The sequence below is a fragment of the Antrostomus carolinensis genome, unplaced genomic scaffold (genome assembly GCF_000700745.2).
Source record: "Antrostomus carolinensis isolate BGI_N321 unplaced genomic scaffold, ASM70074v2 scaffold1274, whole genome shotgun sequence".
NCBI lineage: Eukaryota > Metazoa > Chordata > Aves > Caprimulgiformes > Caprimulgidae > Antrostomus > Antrostomus carolinensis.
The window spans coordinates 54,324-73,020 of NW_010308456.1; the positions used below are offsets into that span (position 1 = coordinate 54,324).

The 18,697-nt window shown below is 36.4% G+C and overlaps 1 protein-coding gene across 1 annotated transcript; it reads right to left on the reverse strand.

The window, feature by feature from the left end:
• Nucleotides 1-11,097, reverse strand: GOPC (golgi associated PDZ and coiled-coil motif containing). Its single transcript, XM_010165748.2, has 8 exons — nucleotides 11,032-11,097; nucleotides 10,777-10,941; nucleotides 4,403-4,578; nucleotides 3,970-4,135; nucleotides 2,651-2,746; nucleotides 1,996-2,160; nucleotides 1,145-1,325; nucleotides 1-618 (listed from the first exon to the last, which is right to left on the reverse strand). Exons 1-8 carry the CDS (start codon nucleotides 11,095-11,097, stop codon nucleotides 500-502), a joined length of 1,134 nt encoding a protein of 377 aa, XP_010164050.2. The 3' UTR covers nucleotides 1-499.
• Between the last annotated feature and the right edge of the window lie 7,600 nt (nucleotides 11,098-18,697).

An 18,697-nucleotide genomic window follows, 5' to 3' on the forward strand; every position in this document is an offset into this window, starting at 1 on the left:
TCAAAATTTCTAAGTACAAAACTCATGGATGCAATGGTACAATTCCTCCCCTCCCTTCTTCCGGAGTTAAAGCTTCTTTCACACCAAAATGAACATCAGTTGTCCCTTTAAAACATCAAAGGGTCAAAATGAAGCTGGCCGCATCTTATTCTACTTCCTCGGGGACATCAATGAGATTAAAAATTGAATGTATTGAGGTTATCCTTTTCAGAAATCCCATGCTTTGGTGCTTATTATCAAAAGGAAATTCATTTCACATGCCATGTGTTAGATAACTACAGCGTGTCACGCAAAAGACAGTTTTCCACATTTAGAATTGCTCACAATGAAGCCCTGAGGTAACCGCCTTTTTTCCAGGCAACAGGAATACAGTTCCCTTTGACATTTAATCATCCTTTCACAACCTATACTAGTATATGCAACTTGGAGCAGTCAATATTGATTATCAATTGTTCCCAAAGATGGGATCTGTCCAGTTGATTTGTTTGTTTGTTTGTTTTTAGGATAAAGACTCAGCAGAACGGGCTAATTTGGGTGCAGTGTCTTCTAACGGAGCTTCAACTGAATTCCCCAGGTCTCCATTTTCATGTGCATCAAGATTTGGTTTCTTATCAAACACTGCAAGTTAAAAATAAATTTTATTTAAGCAAAAGAAGTAATCTTGGTAAGAACAGATCAATGAGCCTTATTGCAGAAACTGGAGAGTTTGCTGAAGTGACTACGAAAATAAGAGCTAACAGGCTTCTAGCAGAACATAGTATGACAGAAAACCAGGAACTGTCTCTATACCTCTCTGATCTAAAAAATGTATTTGAAGAAGCAAACAACATAAAGTGTTAAGGAGAATTAACAAGTCCTAAACCAGAGTCAGGAAAAGATAAGAATAAATTTTAATTTCAACCTTTTGGAAAAGGTGATTGTGGAAAAGAACCCCACAAATTAATTCAGTTAATTCAGCTGTATCTAAGTAAACTAGGCCAATAAGTGAGGGACCAACCAAAAGAACTGGCAGCCCAGTAGTACATTAATTGAATTAACAGTAGGTCAATTTTACAATGAATATAAAAACAGTGTTTACCAGAAATTAGTTTGCATATTGAGACTTCAGAATTAAACTGCCTGTAACACATTTTAGAAGGTTTACCTTGTGAGGGTTTGACATCCACATTTGCATCTTTCCTATTAGAACTTGAATTTGCACCTTCTTCCAATTCATCAAGATATAAACGATAACGGTGTCCACTCTCGTCCTCATATTCTACATTTTCGTCATCCGAATCGACTTCTGGAGCAACGTACACGACTTCAAATTCAATCTCACCTCTCTAAAATGCAATGACAATTACAAGTTTACTTACTACTGCATACCTCCGTAACAGGATTACCAAGACAAGTTAGGTTACTAAAACAAATACCTTTTACTGTTGTAAACACATTTACAGTTGGTTGAATATTTTGGATGTGTATCTGAATTAAGTTTGTACTGATTAAAGAAGCACAGCTCTACAGCTCAGATTTACCAAAGTTACCTGAATTTCTTAATTACATACCAATACATTTCAAACAGTGACTTCTAATGAGTAACTTTTCTGATAAATTAAGTGTATCTGTTAACTGTCTGAAAATGGGAAGCTAGGTAGAAAGAAGATTATAGACCACAACATATATGAGAACCATTGTTTGTCTGGAGCTGTACAGCCACAAAAGAATAAAATGTATGTCACTACGTAAATAATTATTTCTGAAGGGCAATGTAATAAGCTGATTGCCATCAGCCTTACCGAAGAATCATTAGCCAATACATGTATTTAACTGAACCAGTACTGACCTTAAATTGCAAGACATAAGAGGATTAAGTGTAAGGTGACACAGCTTTAGGAATCACCAGCTTAGCGTAACACTGTCCTTCACAGAAAACATTAAAATTCAAAGTAATTCAGTAGGCAGAACACAGGAAGCATCTAAACCTGCAATGGATAACAGGTCTCAACTGACCTGTTGGGAAAGAATAGTTACAGCTTCTTTATGTTTGGCATCTCTTAGATTCACTCCATTTACTGCCAGAATAGCATCACCAACATGCAGTCCTCCACATCGATCAGCAGGTTGTCCAGGATGGATTTCAGAGATCAGTATTGGAACACCATGCTCCTTCCCACCCTACAAAAAAAGAATAGATTTTAATTAACTGAGTTGTTCATTAGCATAAAATCAACACTGTGATAGTTGATCTTAAAAGTACCTATGTCAATTTTTATTATAGAAAATTAGAAAGCATGCTTCAGACAAAAAGAATGCTTAAGAAGAACACGAGATGCTTCCCTTAATTCTTCCCCAAACAAAAAAATAGACAAATTTCAAATACATGCTCAAAGAGTCAAAGGAAACAATTCTGAATAATAATAGAGGTATAAAATCATATACAAGCTAATGAGACAAGGCCAAAACCTCACTGAAAAAGCATACCAGGCACCATATTGACTTGCAAGAAACAATATTCATATTTAGAATAAAAGAATAATAGCCAGAATTTTCAAAATTTGTTGTAAAAAGTTAATACATTTTTTGTCAGGTGTGAGATGCCAATATCGATACTTTACAAATTTGAATTGCTTCTTATGTGTCATGGAAAATAAATGTAATTATTTACTGTGATTGAAATTCCTAGTCCTTCATGATCTTCTTTAACTAGCAAAACTTTTCTGATTGGACCAACACCTTGACTCTTCTTTAAGGCATCAGGATCCTAGTTTGATAAAAAACAAACATAGCATTAATATAAATGCATGAACCAAAAAGTGATGTATTTCTGCATTTGGGGTTTTTCTAATTGTATACAGGCAGTACACCAGCAACAGATTTTTAGACTAGCTGCAGGCAGGACAAACTTACAGTGCCCCTTTATAGACAGGGTATGAAATCAGAAGATTCCTCACTATGCACTTCTCATGAGAATAATTATTTCAGTGCTGAGTGATGCACAACACAGAACCTAACTTCAAAAGAAGGAAATCAGCCACATATTAAAAATATAAAGAGACTACATAAAGGAATGCTGATCACTGCTGAAGTTATATGACGTAAACGGCAATTTAAGACTAATCCAATTATAGAAGACAAAGTTAAGACAGTCCCAAGGAAGAGGTTGCTTGCTCAAGTTTATTTTTATTATAATAAAAACAAACCATATTTGACTCAAAACTAAAAGAGAGACTAAATAAATTAAGGTATTTATTTTCCTTTTGTTAAGCTGCTGTTACGCATACCCTTAAAATCACACATACATTTATTTGTCCATCACTATTTTATATGCAATTAGTAACAGAAGCAGTAAGATCCATCTGACCAACAAAGGTATTTACAACAGGTCAAAGTAAAGCACTTTCCTGAAAATGTCTGGGTTTATGCACTGAACACCGGGGTGATCAACAGGTTATGTGCCAAGTTGGGCAAGTTCTAGCAAGGCTGGCCACAGTGAAATGTCTTTTAAAGTTTTTTTTTTAAATATCTTCTGAAGGAAAAAAAAAAATCAATTATTTTACAGAGTGTCAATTTATCTGGCCCTCAAAAATTTTTTTTAAAAACTAATTTCAGTTCAATCTAATCTTAAAAATGTTATTTTTCTTGTTTTTTGTAAATAAGTTAGCTCCACATTTTGAAACTTAGGTGACAAAATTATGCTGTTAAATTCATATTTATACAGACATATAGCAGAGGCTCAGTTTTCAAAAGGACTGAGTGTTCCTAGGCAAGTCAAAGGAATTGTATAATCTTTCATGGCCATTTTTGGGGACAGGCTATTCAGCACAGAACTGTCCTTCAGCATACAAAAAATTTATACATTTAGAAGTGACATTTGAAAGAACACAATACTGAAGTGAAATCAATCACAAAAACAAAGAAATTACTTATATCTATTTTCCACAAATGTTGGAAATTATGGAGGAATGGCTCATCCTTTCAACTTACATGTCCTGGTGGTGCTTGCATTGGTCGTTTTAGATCATTCCGACCTCGACAAGCTCTAATAACAGTTTTGTGACGGTGAAGGTGTATTTCTGCTTCAAGCTGATTCCAGAGCTTGTCATGAGCAGGTCCCTTCATATCTCGGCCCAGTAATTGAATTTGCTGGACCCTAAAAATGACAAAGAGAGTAAAACAACATGTTATATTACAGGTGAAAAATCAATGCATTGTACAACTCGTGCACTTCATCTGGCTACAGCACAGTCACACAGCAACTAGTGCAAGTACAGTAGCTGTGGGGATTTTTTGTTTCTTCCTTTTGTTCAATTAACTGCAAATGTGAGACTTTTCCTACTTAGTCTTAACTTTAGACATGCAGAGGAAGAAAACAACAAAAGACATCTCATGCTAAGGGACACAGACTGACTTTACATACCTTCCAGCTAGTTCCTTATCTAAATACTTGGCTGCCAATCTTGCTCCATAAACCTCAGCCTGAAGCACAGCTATGTGTCGACGAAGAGCTTCATTTTCCTTCCTCAGCAACTTCACCTCAGCTTCCAACTGAGCTTCTTTCACTTTTTCTTTCTTGTTAGCTTCAAGTTCTCTCTCCTTAAAAAAAAAAAGAAAAAAAAAAGTTGAAAGCTTTTAGCAAAGTTAATAATGAAAGAGCACTTACTGTTTCTGCACACACAATGTGAAACATGTCCTGTGTACAGGACATGCATGCAGGAAAAAAAACGAAAGCAGGGACTCTGGCACTGCAGCTAGTGGTTTGCATACTCCCCTCCGGGGAGAGGAGGCCTTGCATTCAACTTTGTGCTCCTGACATGATTTTTGTCCAAGCTGACAAGTCCTTAGCACAAAATGTGTATACTTGCTCAAAGTCCAAGGACTGAAACCAGCGACAGTACTTCTCCCCGTCACACAAAGGACACAAAATTTAAGTAGCCTGAATATTGTCCTTACTTTTTCCTGTGTTCAAATGGAAGATTCATACAATCAGAGAGAAAATTATTTCATAAGTGAAAATCAATTTCAATTTGATAATATTCTTTAACTATTTTAATACAATTTTTAATATGATCAGATGTCAAGGCAATGTTCTGTAAGTCTATATCATTAAAATGGCAATTATTTTCATGCAAACAACCAAGAAACATCCAGCCAAGGACATTTCCAAATCAGACTCTGAAGACCACAAAAATAAAGCCAGAGATGCTACACGTGAAGATGCTCACCCTCACAAAACTTAAAAGTAAAAGAAGTTAGTGTAAAATAGCTTTGTTAAAAAAAAAAAAAAAAATCAAACCACATCAAAATCACTCTAAGAAATGTACTTCCCCACCCTCCATGAAAAAGAAATTATGGAAATAAAAATTACTTCCATACTGGTCCATCCCAAACATACAGAAAATGCACAGCCATTATCTTTTCTAATAACCAATGTAGTGGGAGTGAAAGGAATTAGTATGCTCAACTTGGATTGCTATTCTACAAAATCTGCTTTAAGAACAGCTAACTTTTCTATATCCCTTTTACAAAATGGGGGAAAAAAACCCCACTGCAAACCAGGAAAGTAGTAGAGACACGGGATCTACTACTGTTCCCTTTTAAAAAAGTCTGTCACCTGAAATAGCAATAAAAACAAAGTTCTCCATAACACGTTTCTGAAGACCAAATTTAGAGTACCTTAGAAATGTTCTTTGCACTTGTACCAAATACATTATTAAACAAATAAAACCAGGAGGTGCTACTAAAGAAGCGATAGGACAGAAACAAAATTTGACAGAACTGGCAAGACAAATCTGTTATCAACTTGTGATTATTTTTATTCACTATTCCAAGCTTGAATATAAAACCATGAATATGGCTGATACTGCCACACTTTAGATATTAAGCAAGGCTGGTCCCTCCAAAGAGAGGTATTTTCACAATAGCTATATGTAGGCATTTACAGCTATTTGCCAGAAAGATAACTCTGAATCTGATGGACTCTACTATCTCCCTCACATGTTAAGTATTTATATCAGGTTAAATGAATGGAGCCCATTACATGTGTATAGATATCGGCCAAGAATCACCTCGCTCACCGCTCAGGAGTGGCACACAGATTGCTTGAAATCGCTGGCATTTCACTTCCTACAATTCCCATATTGACCCAGTGTCAGATCAGGTTTGACTCCACATGCACATTAGAAGACCTGTCACATGAAGTCACTTCTGGTCTCTGGCCTTTCAGCTGGGCACTGTCTTGTGAGATGACTCTTCAACAGATCTCCTTCTAAACTGCATGATCACTCCTAAGCCAAGAATTTTGACTCATCTACATTCAAAGAACAGGAGTTCCTAACCTTATAGCGATTTTCTCTGTTATTGTGATGGTCTTGGGCTATTTTAATTCACATCTACTGCCAGTAGCCAAAGGGCAATTACAAGAATTGAAGAGTGCCAACACGCTGCATTGCCTCTGACACACTTTAGCTGTCAGAAGGGTGCTGCTTCAGACACAACACTTGTTTTACAGAACCTGAGAGTCCATATACAGGTACAGTGTTCCTGTAACACTTAGGTTAGCTATGTCTACATTGCCAATATACAGGCACACTGTCTGTGTACGTACTCACTTTTAGAACATCTTTTATTTGACAAATCTAAAAAGAAAAGGCTAAGATTTAAGGCGTACATATGAAGGTACATCATTCACACTCGACAATCCATTTTCTTCTCACTGGATATTTTTATGATTTATTTACTGAATAACAAGTCATAAACTAAAAAGCCATAATATATTTGCCAATAATATCTTAGAATGTACCAGTCCTGTTTTCTATTCAGAAAAAAAGCTTTAGAGATGTGTGAGTTCCTTAATGTATCTCAAATACACCCTGGGAGAAGAATTCCACCCTCCCCTAGAAAACTGAATTGCTAAAGTGATCCCAGATATTTGCTTACCTTAGCAAATTCCATGCAGCACACTTTACTGCATTTATATGAAGTAGGCAGCTTCAAAACTCTCATCAAGATTGAAATTTTCCGTTTATTTTCTCTGAATTTGATTCATCATTTATATTAAATTTATACAGAAAGTCAAACACTGTATTTCTAAGTGGAATCACTTTTAGTCGTGCATTTTAAATGCTATACCTAAAATATGAAAATAATGTAATCCCATATAATTGTTTTTTTCCTATTTGCTCCATTACTATGACTATTACTCTGTGACCAAGGTGGAAAATTACACCCAGAAGCCATTTTTAATGCTTTTCTGGACTTCTCCAAGTGAACACCACAAAGAAAAATCAAAGGTTTGCAATACAGAATATCTGAAGATGCACTGAGAGAACACGTCTTTTTTTAGACCAGCTGTCATGAGATACAGTAAGTCTCCAAAAATCTTTTAAAAAATCTGAGGAAGTTACAGAGTCATTCACACTTTCTGGTGTTCACAGTATCGCACTGGTTCCGCAAAACAGAAAAAAAAATGTATTTTCTGCTGGTAATATAAAAAAACCCCACCAAACCAAAAATGCAACTGCAACGTTGAAGATCAAAGCTTACAGTTACCAGCTACCCTGTGGTTTTTCAAAGAGCAAATACTGAGTAATGATAATGAGGTATATCACATAATAAAAGTGGAAAAGCTGTTTAAAAACCTTTCAAGTCTATCCCTGTGAAAGACCAGAAGATAAAAGTTAACTTTGCATCACTTTTTCTTCTTATCTATGTATTACTGAGTGTATATACTTTGGGCTGTTACACAAGCCAGTAAATCATATTAAATCATGCCCATAAAAAGAACTGAGAAAAGGGAAAACAAGGAAAAGCTGACAGGAATTTTTTTTTTAAATACAATATATATAAAATACTTCATATTACATTGGCAGATACGTACAGTGTTTATGCTTTAGAAATTGTATAACACTTTAAAAATTTTTGAGATACTGCCAGAACAATCTTTCAGAATGTCAGGTTGTCAGATATCACCCCGAATTAGCTGTAACAATAATAAATAAAACACACACAGACTTAGGAAATAGGGCACCAGAACTAGAGAAGAAAAACTAAAATGCAAAGAAAATTCTTCACACGGCATCTTGACAACTGACAGAAAGAAGGAAAATGCCAGATCTGTTTTGCCAGTTTCTGAGGCCAACATATAGGAGTTGTTGCACAAAACAAAAGCACTGCTTAAACATAAAAAAGGCAATCAGGATACTTACCATTTCATCCACAGAAAGGACAGACTTAAGATAGAAGAAGAGAGTTCCATAATTAGAGAAATAGGCAAGAGGAACTTCAAGAAAATGCAACAACATAAATAACTTACTCCAAAAGAAATTTACCAGCAGATTGTGTATTTAATTAGAAGGCATAAAAAACAAGTACATTGCTATAAGTGTACTTAGCAGCTATTTTGTAGTGAAAGTTATTGAAAATCTTATTAAAAATTTTAACCTTATTGTAGTATTGAAAACAACACTTTCTCCTAAAATACCATGAATCTATGTAAAGGATAGCAAGATAATGTGAAACACATGAAAGCAGTTATGAAAGTATCATAGAAAATATATTCTGTAATATATAATCTGTTATGCAGATGATAATTTCTTTCCTTTCAGAAAGAATAACAAAATATATATTACAAGAGGAACATAAAGGACAGGGAGAAGTAGAAAAAAAAAACAACAAAAAACTACAACAACTGTAAAACTCAAGGAAAAAAATTCCACTAGGCAACTTTATACTCTTAGAAAAAAAGAGTTATTGTGCCTGGACTAATCAGATACACCAGACCTAAAAAGGGACTTAGCTTAAACTACATGATGTTATTAATTGTTTAGCATTCTGAAACATTTTAAAAATTCTTAGTTCACCACTGTGTACAGTTTTACAGTTTGCAGAGTACACATTTATGCTAAGAGTCTACATGCAAAAGAGTGGTTGTCGTTAACAAAGAAAGCAGGAAGTTAACTAGTCCAGAGCTTTATTTCCCCATCGCACATTCCGTTGACACAGCCCTTCTCTGCCCTCAGAGGCTTTCTGACTGCCAGAAGGTCAGCATGACAGTTTTTGTCTATCTAAAACTCAGATTTCCCAATTTATTGTCATTTAAGCAGTTTCAGTTTTGCTTGTTCAAGCTGCCCAGACCTTTATAGCTTTCTGTATCTAGAACAGTTTAAAAGTGAATTTCTCTCCATTAGAACTACAAAATCCCTAAAGCCAAAATAAAGCAAATGCAAAAGATCAGCCCTGATGTTTATAAAAATGGAGGAACTAAATAGAATTAAGGAGAGAATATCAGTCTACACTGTTAATAAATTCAATTTCAACACAGATAAAATCTGAACAATGCAAGTAAAATGTATTTATTGCAACTTATGGGAAAAAGACTGCTGTCAATAGCATGGAGATTTAATATATCTTTAGAAATTGTTTATAACAAGGTAAGGAGAAACAAAAAGGTTAAAAGTATTACTCTCTATGTCTACACTCAGAAGTTAATCCTCACTAATAAAAATTTAGGGACCAAAATGACTCACAGTGATGTGCTGGCTTAAAAAGCTTGCTACATGTAAACCTGCAGCCTAACACTTACAAAATGCTAGTGAGATTTAACTTACGATTATTTACAGGGCCATAAAAATTATTAGCAGTTCTGAAGAAACTTCATCATGCTTACACTAATTCACTACAGAATAATTCAATACAGAATAAAGTATGTGCAGACAATCCAGAAAATGTTACTCTTACACTGAATATGTAAGTATGTAGACCTAGGAACACAGCTCTAATTCAATTACAGCTTTTGGATCTGAAACAGGAAGAATTTGGCTTACTCCTGTTATCCAGTGATTAGCCTAGATAGCCTTTAAGCCTTATAGCCTATTACTGTGTTTTATTATACATTAATTAACAGGTCAAAATAGCAGAGGAGACTAATCTGATGTTCCACATATGTTGGGAGTAGGTATTTGCAACCAATCTGTGAAGCAATTTTAAAAACAGACAGAGAACTAGACTTTGGTTTATGCCAGCAGTTAGAAACCACAATCTATACAACATTATTTTACTTTTCTAATTTACAAAGTCTTAGAGGTAGAGCCTGAATCTTTGCTATGGCTAGTAACAAGGCAGACTACACTCTGGTTATCAGTCAATGCCAACTAATTGCACAGATTAACTATTGTTAACCTTTGGTGGGCTTTGTAAGGGTCTAAGTTTCTAAAAAAACATATAATACAAAATTATCAGTGGTTTATTGGTTTATGACAGTTTGCTGCACGTAGCAATGAACAGCACCATAGATGCATCTGCAGCATTCTTAAAGAATGACAACAGAGGACTGTGATGCCTCCCTTCGTATAGCAAAACCATCCCATTTTTACTCTTGTCAGACTATAGCTACAACAAAACAATAGATTTACCTCACTTTTGGCTTTTTTGAGATACATGAAGATTTGGGTGTATTTGTATATTGGAAGCTATTACCTCTTGCAACTTCTGTCTCCAGAAAAGCTTTATAAACCACTAAAATATTTTCTTATTCTACTTTAAGAAATCACTAAAAACCAGTTTATGTAAAAACAACTTGTTAAATTCTTATTCATTACTGTGATGTCACTTATATTGTTCTTTTTAATGGTTGCTAACAACCAACCATAAATGTTATTTAAAAAAGAAAGTTAACTTTCTCTAACATTTTTAACGTGAAATTTGTAACCAGCTTACTCGCACCTTCCAAGGAAGAACTTCAGCCAGGAGAGGGAAAAGTCTAACACAATTCTCCATTCAAGCCACCATACTCACCAGTTTTGCCTTAATAGCCCCAGAATCAACGCTCTGACCAGTTTTGGCATGTAGCTGGAGTTGAACAGCATGGAGCTGCAGAAGCTGATCATGCACTTCCTTCTCCAATACCGCTTTCTCTGCCTGCGTTTCTGTCAGTTCAGACTTCAGATCAACTAACTGTGCCTGTGAAGACATAATCCATTGTAGTAATTAGAGCAATGATTAAATGGGGTCATCAGAGCTGTGATACACAGATATATCATTTGCTGATACATATGCATGATACATGGTGTAATACAGGTACGAGTACACGCTGTCACAAGTTCCTCTGTAGCCCATTTTAAGCACCAGATCATTTGCAGGTTTTTCTCCTCCCCAACCACCACCAAATTCATTCACCCACAGACCCCTATAGTCAGGGATTGGACTGGATGATCTTTCGAGGTCCCTTCCAATCCCCAACATTCTGTGATTCTGTAACATTCTGTGACCCAGCATGAACCAACCATGCTGCTGAAAGTAACACCAGTTGGGTTTTTCCTCAGACAGACAATGGCATGTGATGCTGATGCCCACTCCAAAACATGGCAATGGCACTGAACCCACGTAGGACTTACAACCACAGCAACGTAAACACAATTTAAAACCTTTAAATTATTAAATCTTATTGAAAAAAAATATTGATCAAAGTAAAATGACAGTTATTAATATAATGCTGAAATAAAATAACCCAATTTACAACTGGTCTGTTATCAACAGCTTAACTGAAATAGTAAATGAGGTGGGCAAACCAGAAGCCATGAATTCATATGTCCCTAAAATGTACTTGTAGAAAGCTAGGAATAGTTATTAACTCTTAAAAATGTGGTTTTGAAACATTTTAAAAACAGTTTACACGTAGTATATATATCTGGAATAAAAGAACAAGTTCTAATATGTTGACCAGGTTACTTTTTATCCTTAGGTTCAAGCAGCATTTTATAAGACAAACATTTAAATATATATAAAAGCTTTAAAGCTACCATTTGCCCAAAAGCCATAGATTATCATCTCAGGGAAAGGGAATTTTAGTCATGCTTAGTATTTTTAGCTAAATTCCCAGATTATATGTTTGCTTCCAAAAATCCGGAACTAAAAAGCAAAACAGAAAAGCCATTGATTAATTAAAAAATTAATAATTTCTCATATTAGAGTGTTTTAGATAATTTAATAACATTATACTAATATTAAAATTTGTACTGAATATCAAATTGCAAGCCAACAAGCACCCCATTCAACTACATAAATCCCTGCTTTAAAAGGTCTGTATTAGTTTTTTGGTTTGGTTTGTTTTTTTTTTTAAAAAAAGAAGGATTTGACTATCAGTGGGGAGTACTTACTGGGTCTAACTTTAGGTACATAATTTAGATAGAGAGCCTCCTTAAGCTTCCAGCATAATTATTAGACATAAGTAGGTTCTTCCAGAGGTGATTCAGAGCACCTAAATTAGAGTGCAAGTTAAAGAGATGGGTTAAGCCAATCTCCAGTTTGCTGCTGCCAAGATGAATGATCTCCCTTCCTGCCCCTTGGCTACGTCCCCTGGCTCACATCTCCAGGTCCTTAGGGTGGGAGGTGCCCTGCCTGTGAGCAATGCTGATTTCAGTCCAGACTCCCCAGAAAAGAGCAGAATCCCCTCTCTCTCTTCGCTTAGATAGAGCTCAACAGACCAGGTCAGCATTTACTGTCAAAGAAAAGGGCTGCACACATTTCCACCTTCCAACTGCCAGAATGACAAAACACTTGAATAATTTGTAAACCCTTACAGAACTCTAAAGCAGAAATTGCCTTCTACATTAACATGATATTTAAAATACCATAAAGCCATATAATTTTACAGAAATGGGTCGCTTACAAAACTGCATTGTTCTCCCCAGTGACCAGCCACTGCTAAAGTCTCTCTGCTGTGGATAACCTACCCTCGAACAAAAGCAGACACGCACCTGAGCCTGAACTAAAGTAGCAAAAAAAAATATCACCAGCATCAGAGGTGATGATATAGTACAGACCAGATAACTAAGACCTTAATAACGAAGGCACAGTTTGACTCAGTCACAATTTCACATAATGTATAACAATATTACTTCTAATTTACTATTATTTGTTGTTATTATTATATAATGTATAATGCTACTACTGCTACTTTTAAAAAAAGACCACTAATGTCTTCCTCCTTTCAAACAAGTACTAACAGTTAACATACTAACTTTTATTACCTTTTTATAAACACACACACAAACACTCATCCACTCTAATGACTTAAATGCTTGGAGAAGCAGAAAAAAAAAAGTTATTTCCCTGTGCAAATTACAAAGCAGTGAGAATGATGGCTACCAGCTCTGCAACATGTGTGATGCTCCAAAGGGATCACAGAGGGACTATCAAACTCATAATAACAATAATAAAAAAACAGTACTCTGTATATGACCTAGGATTTAAATTCATATCCTGCTGTTTTAATAAAGAGAGCAAAATGAGAAATGGTGTGAGTGCATGACATGGAAGTAATCTATTTACACATTATGAAATGCCATAAATGTATCCCCAGGAACAGATGCAGATACAAGAGACACACCGAAAGGCAAACACAGTAAGCTGGGTTCAAATCTTATGATCTACTTCTATGAAGGCTGATAAATGTTTATATTATTCCACAGTTCCGCCTTTCTCTGCTTGGCCAGCTCACTTAATTCTCCTTTATATTACTCTTACCAGTACTGTTTTTTATCCACATTCCTTCACTTTGTTATAAAGGAAACACATGGAAAGACCACTGGAAACTCAACAGCTCTACATTCAGTTTTGGAAGATACTCAGTAAAAACCAGAGAGGAGGCAGAGACAGCAGATGAAGTGAGGAGCACGAACAAGAGCTATCGGTAAGGCCGTTCCTTCCGAGGGCACATTCACTGCATGAGGCAGGGGTTCTACATCATATAATTATAATGTTTCAATTTGCATAAGCACAGCAAGGATAAATTTATGCTACATAAGTAACCGTACCAATCCTTTAGCTGGTAGCTTTTTGGATGTACTCTCCAACAAGACTGTTGAAGGAAAGATGTCATGTATTCTGAAGGACACCTGCGACTGCTCTAGAATTTATGGAGAAGCCAGTTGGGGGCAGAGGGAGATCATTGAGCTCCATCGTTAGGAGAGCTTAGGAAGAGCCACCAAACAACAAAAAGAGAACAGAAACTTTCACTGGGGAACAATAAGGGGCAGAGGTTGAAGAGAAGGTAGCCAGTTAACTTTCATAACATCCTTTAACAGTAACTTACTGATTCAGTCAAAAGAGGAACTCTTCTGTATTTAGGACAGTACACAACCATGCAGACCAGCAATTATCAGGCCTTAGCAGGTATCACACTGCAAGGTAACACCTTAGTGTCTCTCTGCTAACTCATTTGTGAGTATGCACCAGGTAACACATAGTTAGCAGGACCAGACTGTGGCTCATGGAAGTATGATTTAATCATGAAAACCTACATCCAGTCCTACAGCACAGATGAAGGGAGAACTGGATAATGGAGCAGACAGGACATGAGAGAGACACAACTTGCACAGCTTCTTTTCTTTTTATTCTGACAGCTGTTGGCAAGGTCAATGCTTTCTGAGATATTTGCATCTGTCTCTGACTCACTGAAGTCTTCGATACTTTTCTCAGACTAAGGTCTGTAACTGGAATTAGACACCAATGGTAACGGGAAGTGCCTGGGCATTAAAATGGAAGCCAAAGCTCACCCATGTCAACCACAAAATAACAGTTTTTTCTTTATGTTGAAGGAAGTCAGGGCACTTGTTTCAATGCTCCACTTTTCCACCTCTCTTGTCTGGGAACAGTGATCACTAACTTTTTCTGAGAAATGTTTCAGATCAATACTGGCTGTTAAACGAGTATGCTGAGAAGTTATGCAAATAAGTTAATAGGGAAAACACTACGAAAAAAAGAACAGCATCACTGACAGACTCACTTCTTTTTCGAAGGTACCTCATTCAAGCTGGTTCCCCTATTTATCAATAATTATTACACACATAATTTATTTATATTTACTGTTTCAACTACAATCCATACACTGTCAACTACACAAGACATACTCCTTAGTTTCTTACCATTTTTCTCCTTGCTGGCCTGAATAAAAAAAAAAACAAACAACAAAACAACCTTTTAAGACCAATCTGATTTGTCTGGGATAGGAGGGAGAAAAGGTAATTTCATAAGCCTGTTTTTAATTTTCTTCCACAAAGTACCAGTAAACATGTTATTTCAGAAAGAGCTACTGCTTCAGATTAACACCACACTGGTCTATAATCAAGCTGCCTCTAAACTCTAAAAAAAAGTCTACAATTGCAGATCTCATTCAAATTAATCAAATAGTAAAACTCAGTATTTATCTTCCAAACAATCCAACACACAGATGGTACCTGAAGAATAGTTTTGAAAGATTAACTAAATATTTACTCAATTTTGAGGCATATCTTGCCATTTACCATATGTATTCTATTTCACAGAGTCTTACACCTACAAAAATTAAAACAAAATTTCAATTGAAATAACTCAAGAATTTTTTTTCATAAGATATAAAAGAAAATAAACCATGGCAATAAGCAACACATAACTTATTCTGTAGAGCACTTAAAATACTACTGCAAAAATTTAAAAAACGAAACAAAACTCTAGACAAAACAGTTCAGACATAATGTCCTATTTTTAATCAACAGTTCTTATTTCCTGTTCAAGCAGCTATGAGCTATCAAAAAGTTGTGTTTGATATAAATGATCTTATGCTAAACATGTATTTTAAGCTGTCAGTATAACCAATTTCAGCTTAAATGCTAGGACTGATTGCACTGACAGTGATGGAGTTCTTGAAGCCTTAACCAGTGTTTTTCATTAGGAGGGAAAGGCTTTGAGCCTTAGAAACAAAATAAACATCATTGAGGTCTCTTCCAATTATTTTGTATCATATCTCATTTTCTTCATATGTTGGTCTGAAATCTTATAAAAAAAACCTACTTATTCAGCTACTTGAACATTTTTCATAGAAAAATGATTGTTGGAAAAACTACACAAAAATAATTTATTTCTGTAAGATCTAAGAGCCATACTCAAAGATCCTACACTGATTTCATACATAATGAAGAATAAAAATATGGCCCGTGCCCCTTCATGTATTTACAGTGTAAATACATGAAGGAAATGATGAATACATGTGTCATGAAAGAGAAGCACAGAGATATTTGTGTTTATAACTGCACAACAGGAAGCAGACAGATGGCACGCTAAAGCCACAAGTTACCATTTCTCATAACCACCACTGCTTGAATGAGGCATTAGAAGATGGCGATATCACAACCTCTGAGATCTAAAGTATCAGAGGGAGCACACAGAGACTGAGAAAACTTCAGAAAGTGGGATGATGGTGACTAACACACCATGTTGACAGGAAACAATCTACCTCTCACTGCTGAAAGGGAAACCAGTTGCAGGGGAAGCGGGGCAAACAGAGCGGTGGCATCACCAGATAAAATAATGGCAACGTTTTTAGCTTTGGGAAAAGCTTTTCCATTTTCAGAGCCATCATTCCAATAATTTCTGCAGTATGGACAAGAGTTTTATTTGAGCTAATAGATATGAAAAAATATCTAAGACTTACCCATTACCCAGACATGAGGACTCAAAATAGAGCCAAGATGAATTGGAAAGCTAGGTCGTAGGCCTGAATAATACTAGGACACAGCAGTGGCATTATTCACCATACCAGATAAAAATGAGAGGAAGATCTGAATTCCCTCAACGTCAAAGTGTAATGAATACTTTTTGAGGCTTGTATAAGTGCCTTTTTGAGGCACTTTTCGGTATATCGATTTCTAGCTCAAAAAAATAGTCAGCATAATGGACTTATTAAAAAACACAGATTTTTCAGCAAAGGAAAGCTAGGTACATACAAAAATATCCATCCTATTACCAGCTGCCAGTGGTTAAAAGTCATAAACCAAGCACTCATCAAACGTCTCTAAAGTAGCAAATACACCTTAGAGATTTTTTCATTTTCCTTTAATTTCAGGCCTTTAGGGTACACCTAATTCATTCTCATACCAAGCAGACTAGCAATAAAAACCCCACACACAAACTGTTAATATTTCATTGTTTCTATCTTAAGTTTCCTAAACAAGGCAGTCTTGTGCCATAATTTTATCTACATTAATGTCTACATTTCTCCCTATCTCCCTCGGGCCCCTCACTACAAGAAGGACATTGAGTTGCTGGATCATGTCCAGAGAAGGGCAACAAAGCTGGTGAAGGGTCTGGAGCACAAGTCTTATGAGGAGCAGCTGAGGGAACTGGGTTGTTGAGTCTGGAGGAGGCTGAGGGGAGACCTTATCACTCTCTACAACTACCTGACAGGAGGGTGTAGAGAGGTGAGGGTCAGTCTGTTCAACCAAGTAATGAGTGATAGGACACAAGGAAATGGCCTCAAGTTGTGCTAAGGGAAGTTTAGATTGGATATTGGGAAGAATTTCTTTACTGAAAGGGTCATCAGGCATTGGAACAGGCTGCCCAGGGCAGTGCACACATAGTGCTTAGAGACATGGTTCAGTCAGGACTTGTCAGTGGTTGGTTAATGGTTGGACTCTATGATCTTAAAGGTCTTTTCCAACCTAGGCAATTCTGTGATTCTATGATTAAAGATCCTACAACAGCAAAGTTTTGCACAAAGCAGCTGCTCAGTAGGAAAGAGCGATGGATTAGTGCCCTCCCAGAGGGAAAAGTGGGAAGAGCCAGACCTTAGCTAGTTGGTTTAACCCACCCAGAGACAAGAGCGAACAGCCCGTTGGCTGGTGACGACATGCATAGGTCTGGGATAGTGACTGTGCTGCTGCCTCTTGTCCAGTCTCCCTACCAACCAAAACCATAGGGAGATGAAAAGGCAAAGGATGCTGTGGCACAGAAACTCACAGCTCTCAGGAGAGAACCAGGAGTGCCTGAATCAGGTCTTAGTGACTCAAGAAGGTGCTTGACGTCTACTTTACAACAAAACCATTCCCCATACATCAGGAGGAGGTGAGATTTCACAGGCTTCATTGATCCTGTTACCAATAAAACACCGGCGTATATATTTTTAACAGCTAATTTTACAAGAGAGGTCCCTACGAATCTTGCCACAAGATCAAACTAAAATTCACAGACCAAGTGTATGAGGTGTTTTTACTTCTTCAGCAGCGTGTCCTTGTGTAATTTACACTAGATTCCAGAAAGTTTACTGACATATGTGTTTATGTATTTAAACATTCACTCCTGATTAGGACTATTAACCTTCTGATTTAAAGACTGAAGGATCTAGGATCCTGAAACACAACAGAGCACACTACAATGCTGCAATTACTCTGTGGCTTCTGCCCCAGCACATGCACAAAAAAGCAATATAAATACCAAGATACAACACTAGCATATTTGCTTAACGTTACATTTTGGGGGCATTTTTTTAAAGACAGAAATGTAGCTTAATGGCAAAAGTAGGTTAAAAAAACCTGATTATGCTTTACAAACAATGAAATCATTATTTCCAAGTGTTCCCATAACATTACACAACTGCAGGACAGAAAAGATTTTTTCAGGATGTGACAGCTGTAGCTCCTACAGCCTGAGGCCTAAACATACTCACAGACACCAGATACGCAAGTGGTGTCGGTTCAACAACAAAAGAGCCTGTCGTGCACAGCTACGAACCACACAGCCCACGTACCAGTAAGCTTTCTTGGGGACCCCTAAATTTGGTATCAGCCTCTATATGTGAAGTATCTAAAACTCTGAACTATTATGTTTCTCTAATTGCTGGAAGAAAGGACTGTCTCCGTTATCTCACCAGTATCACCTCACCACTTTGACTGCAGCTCTCCAA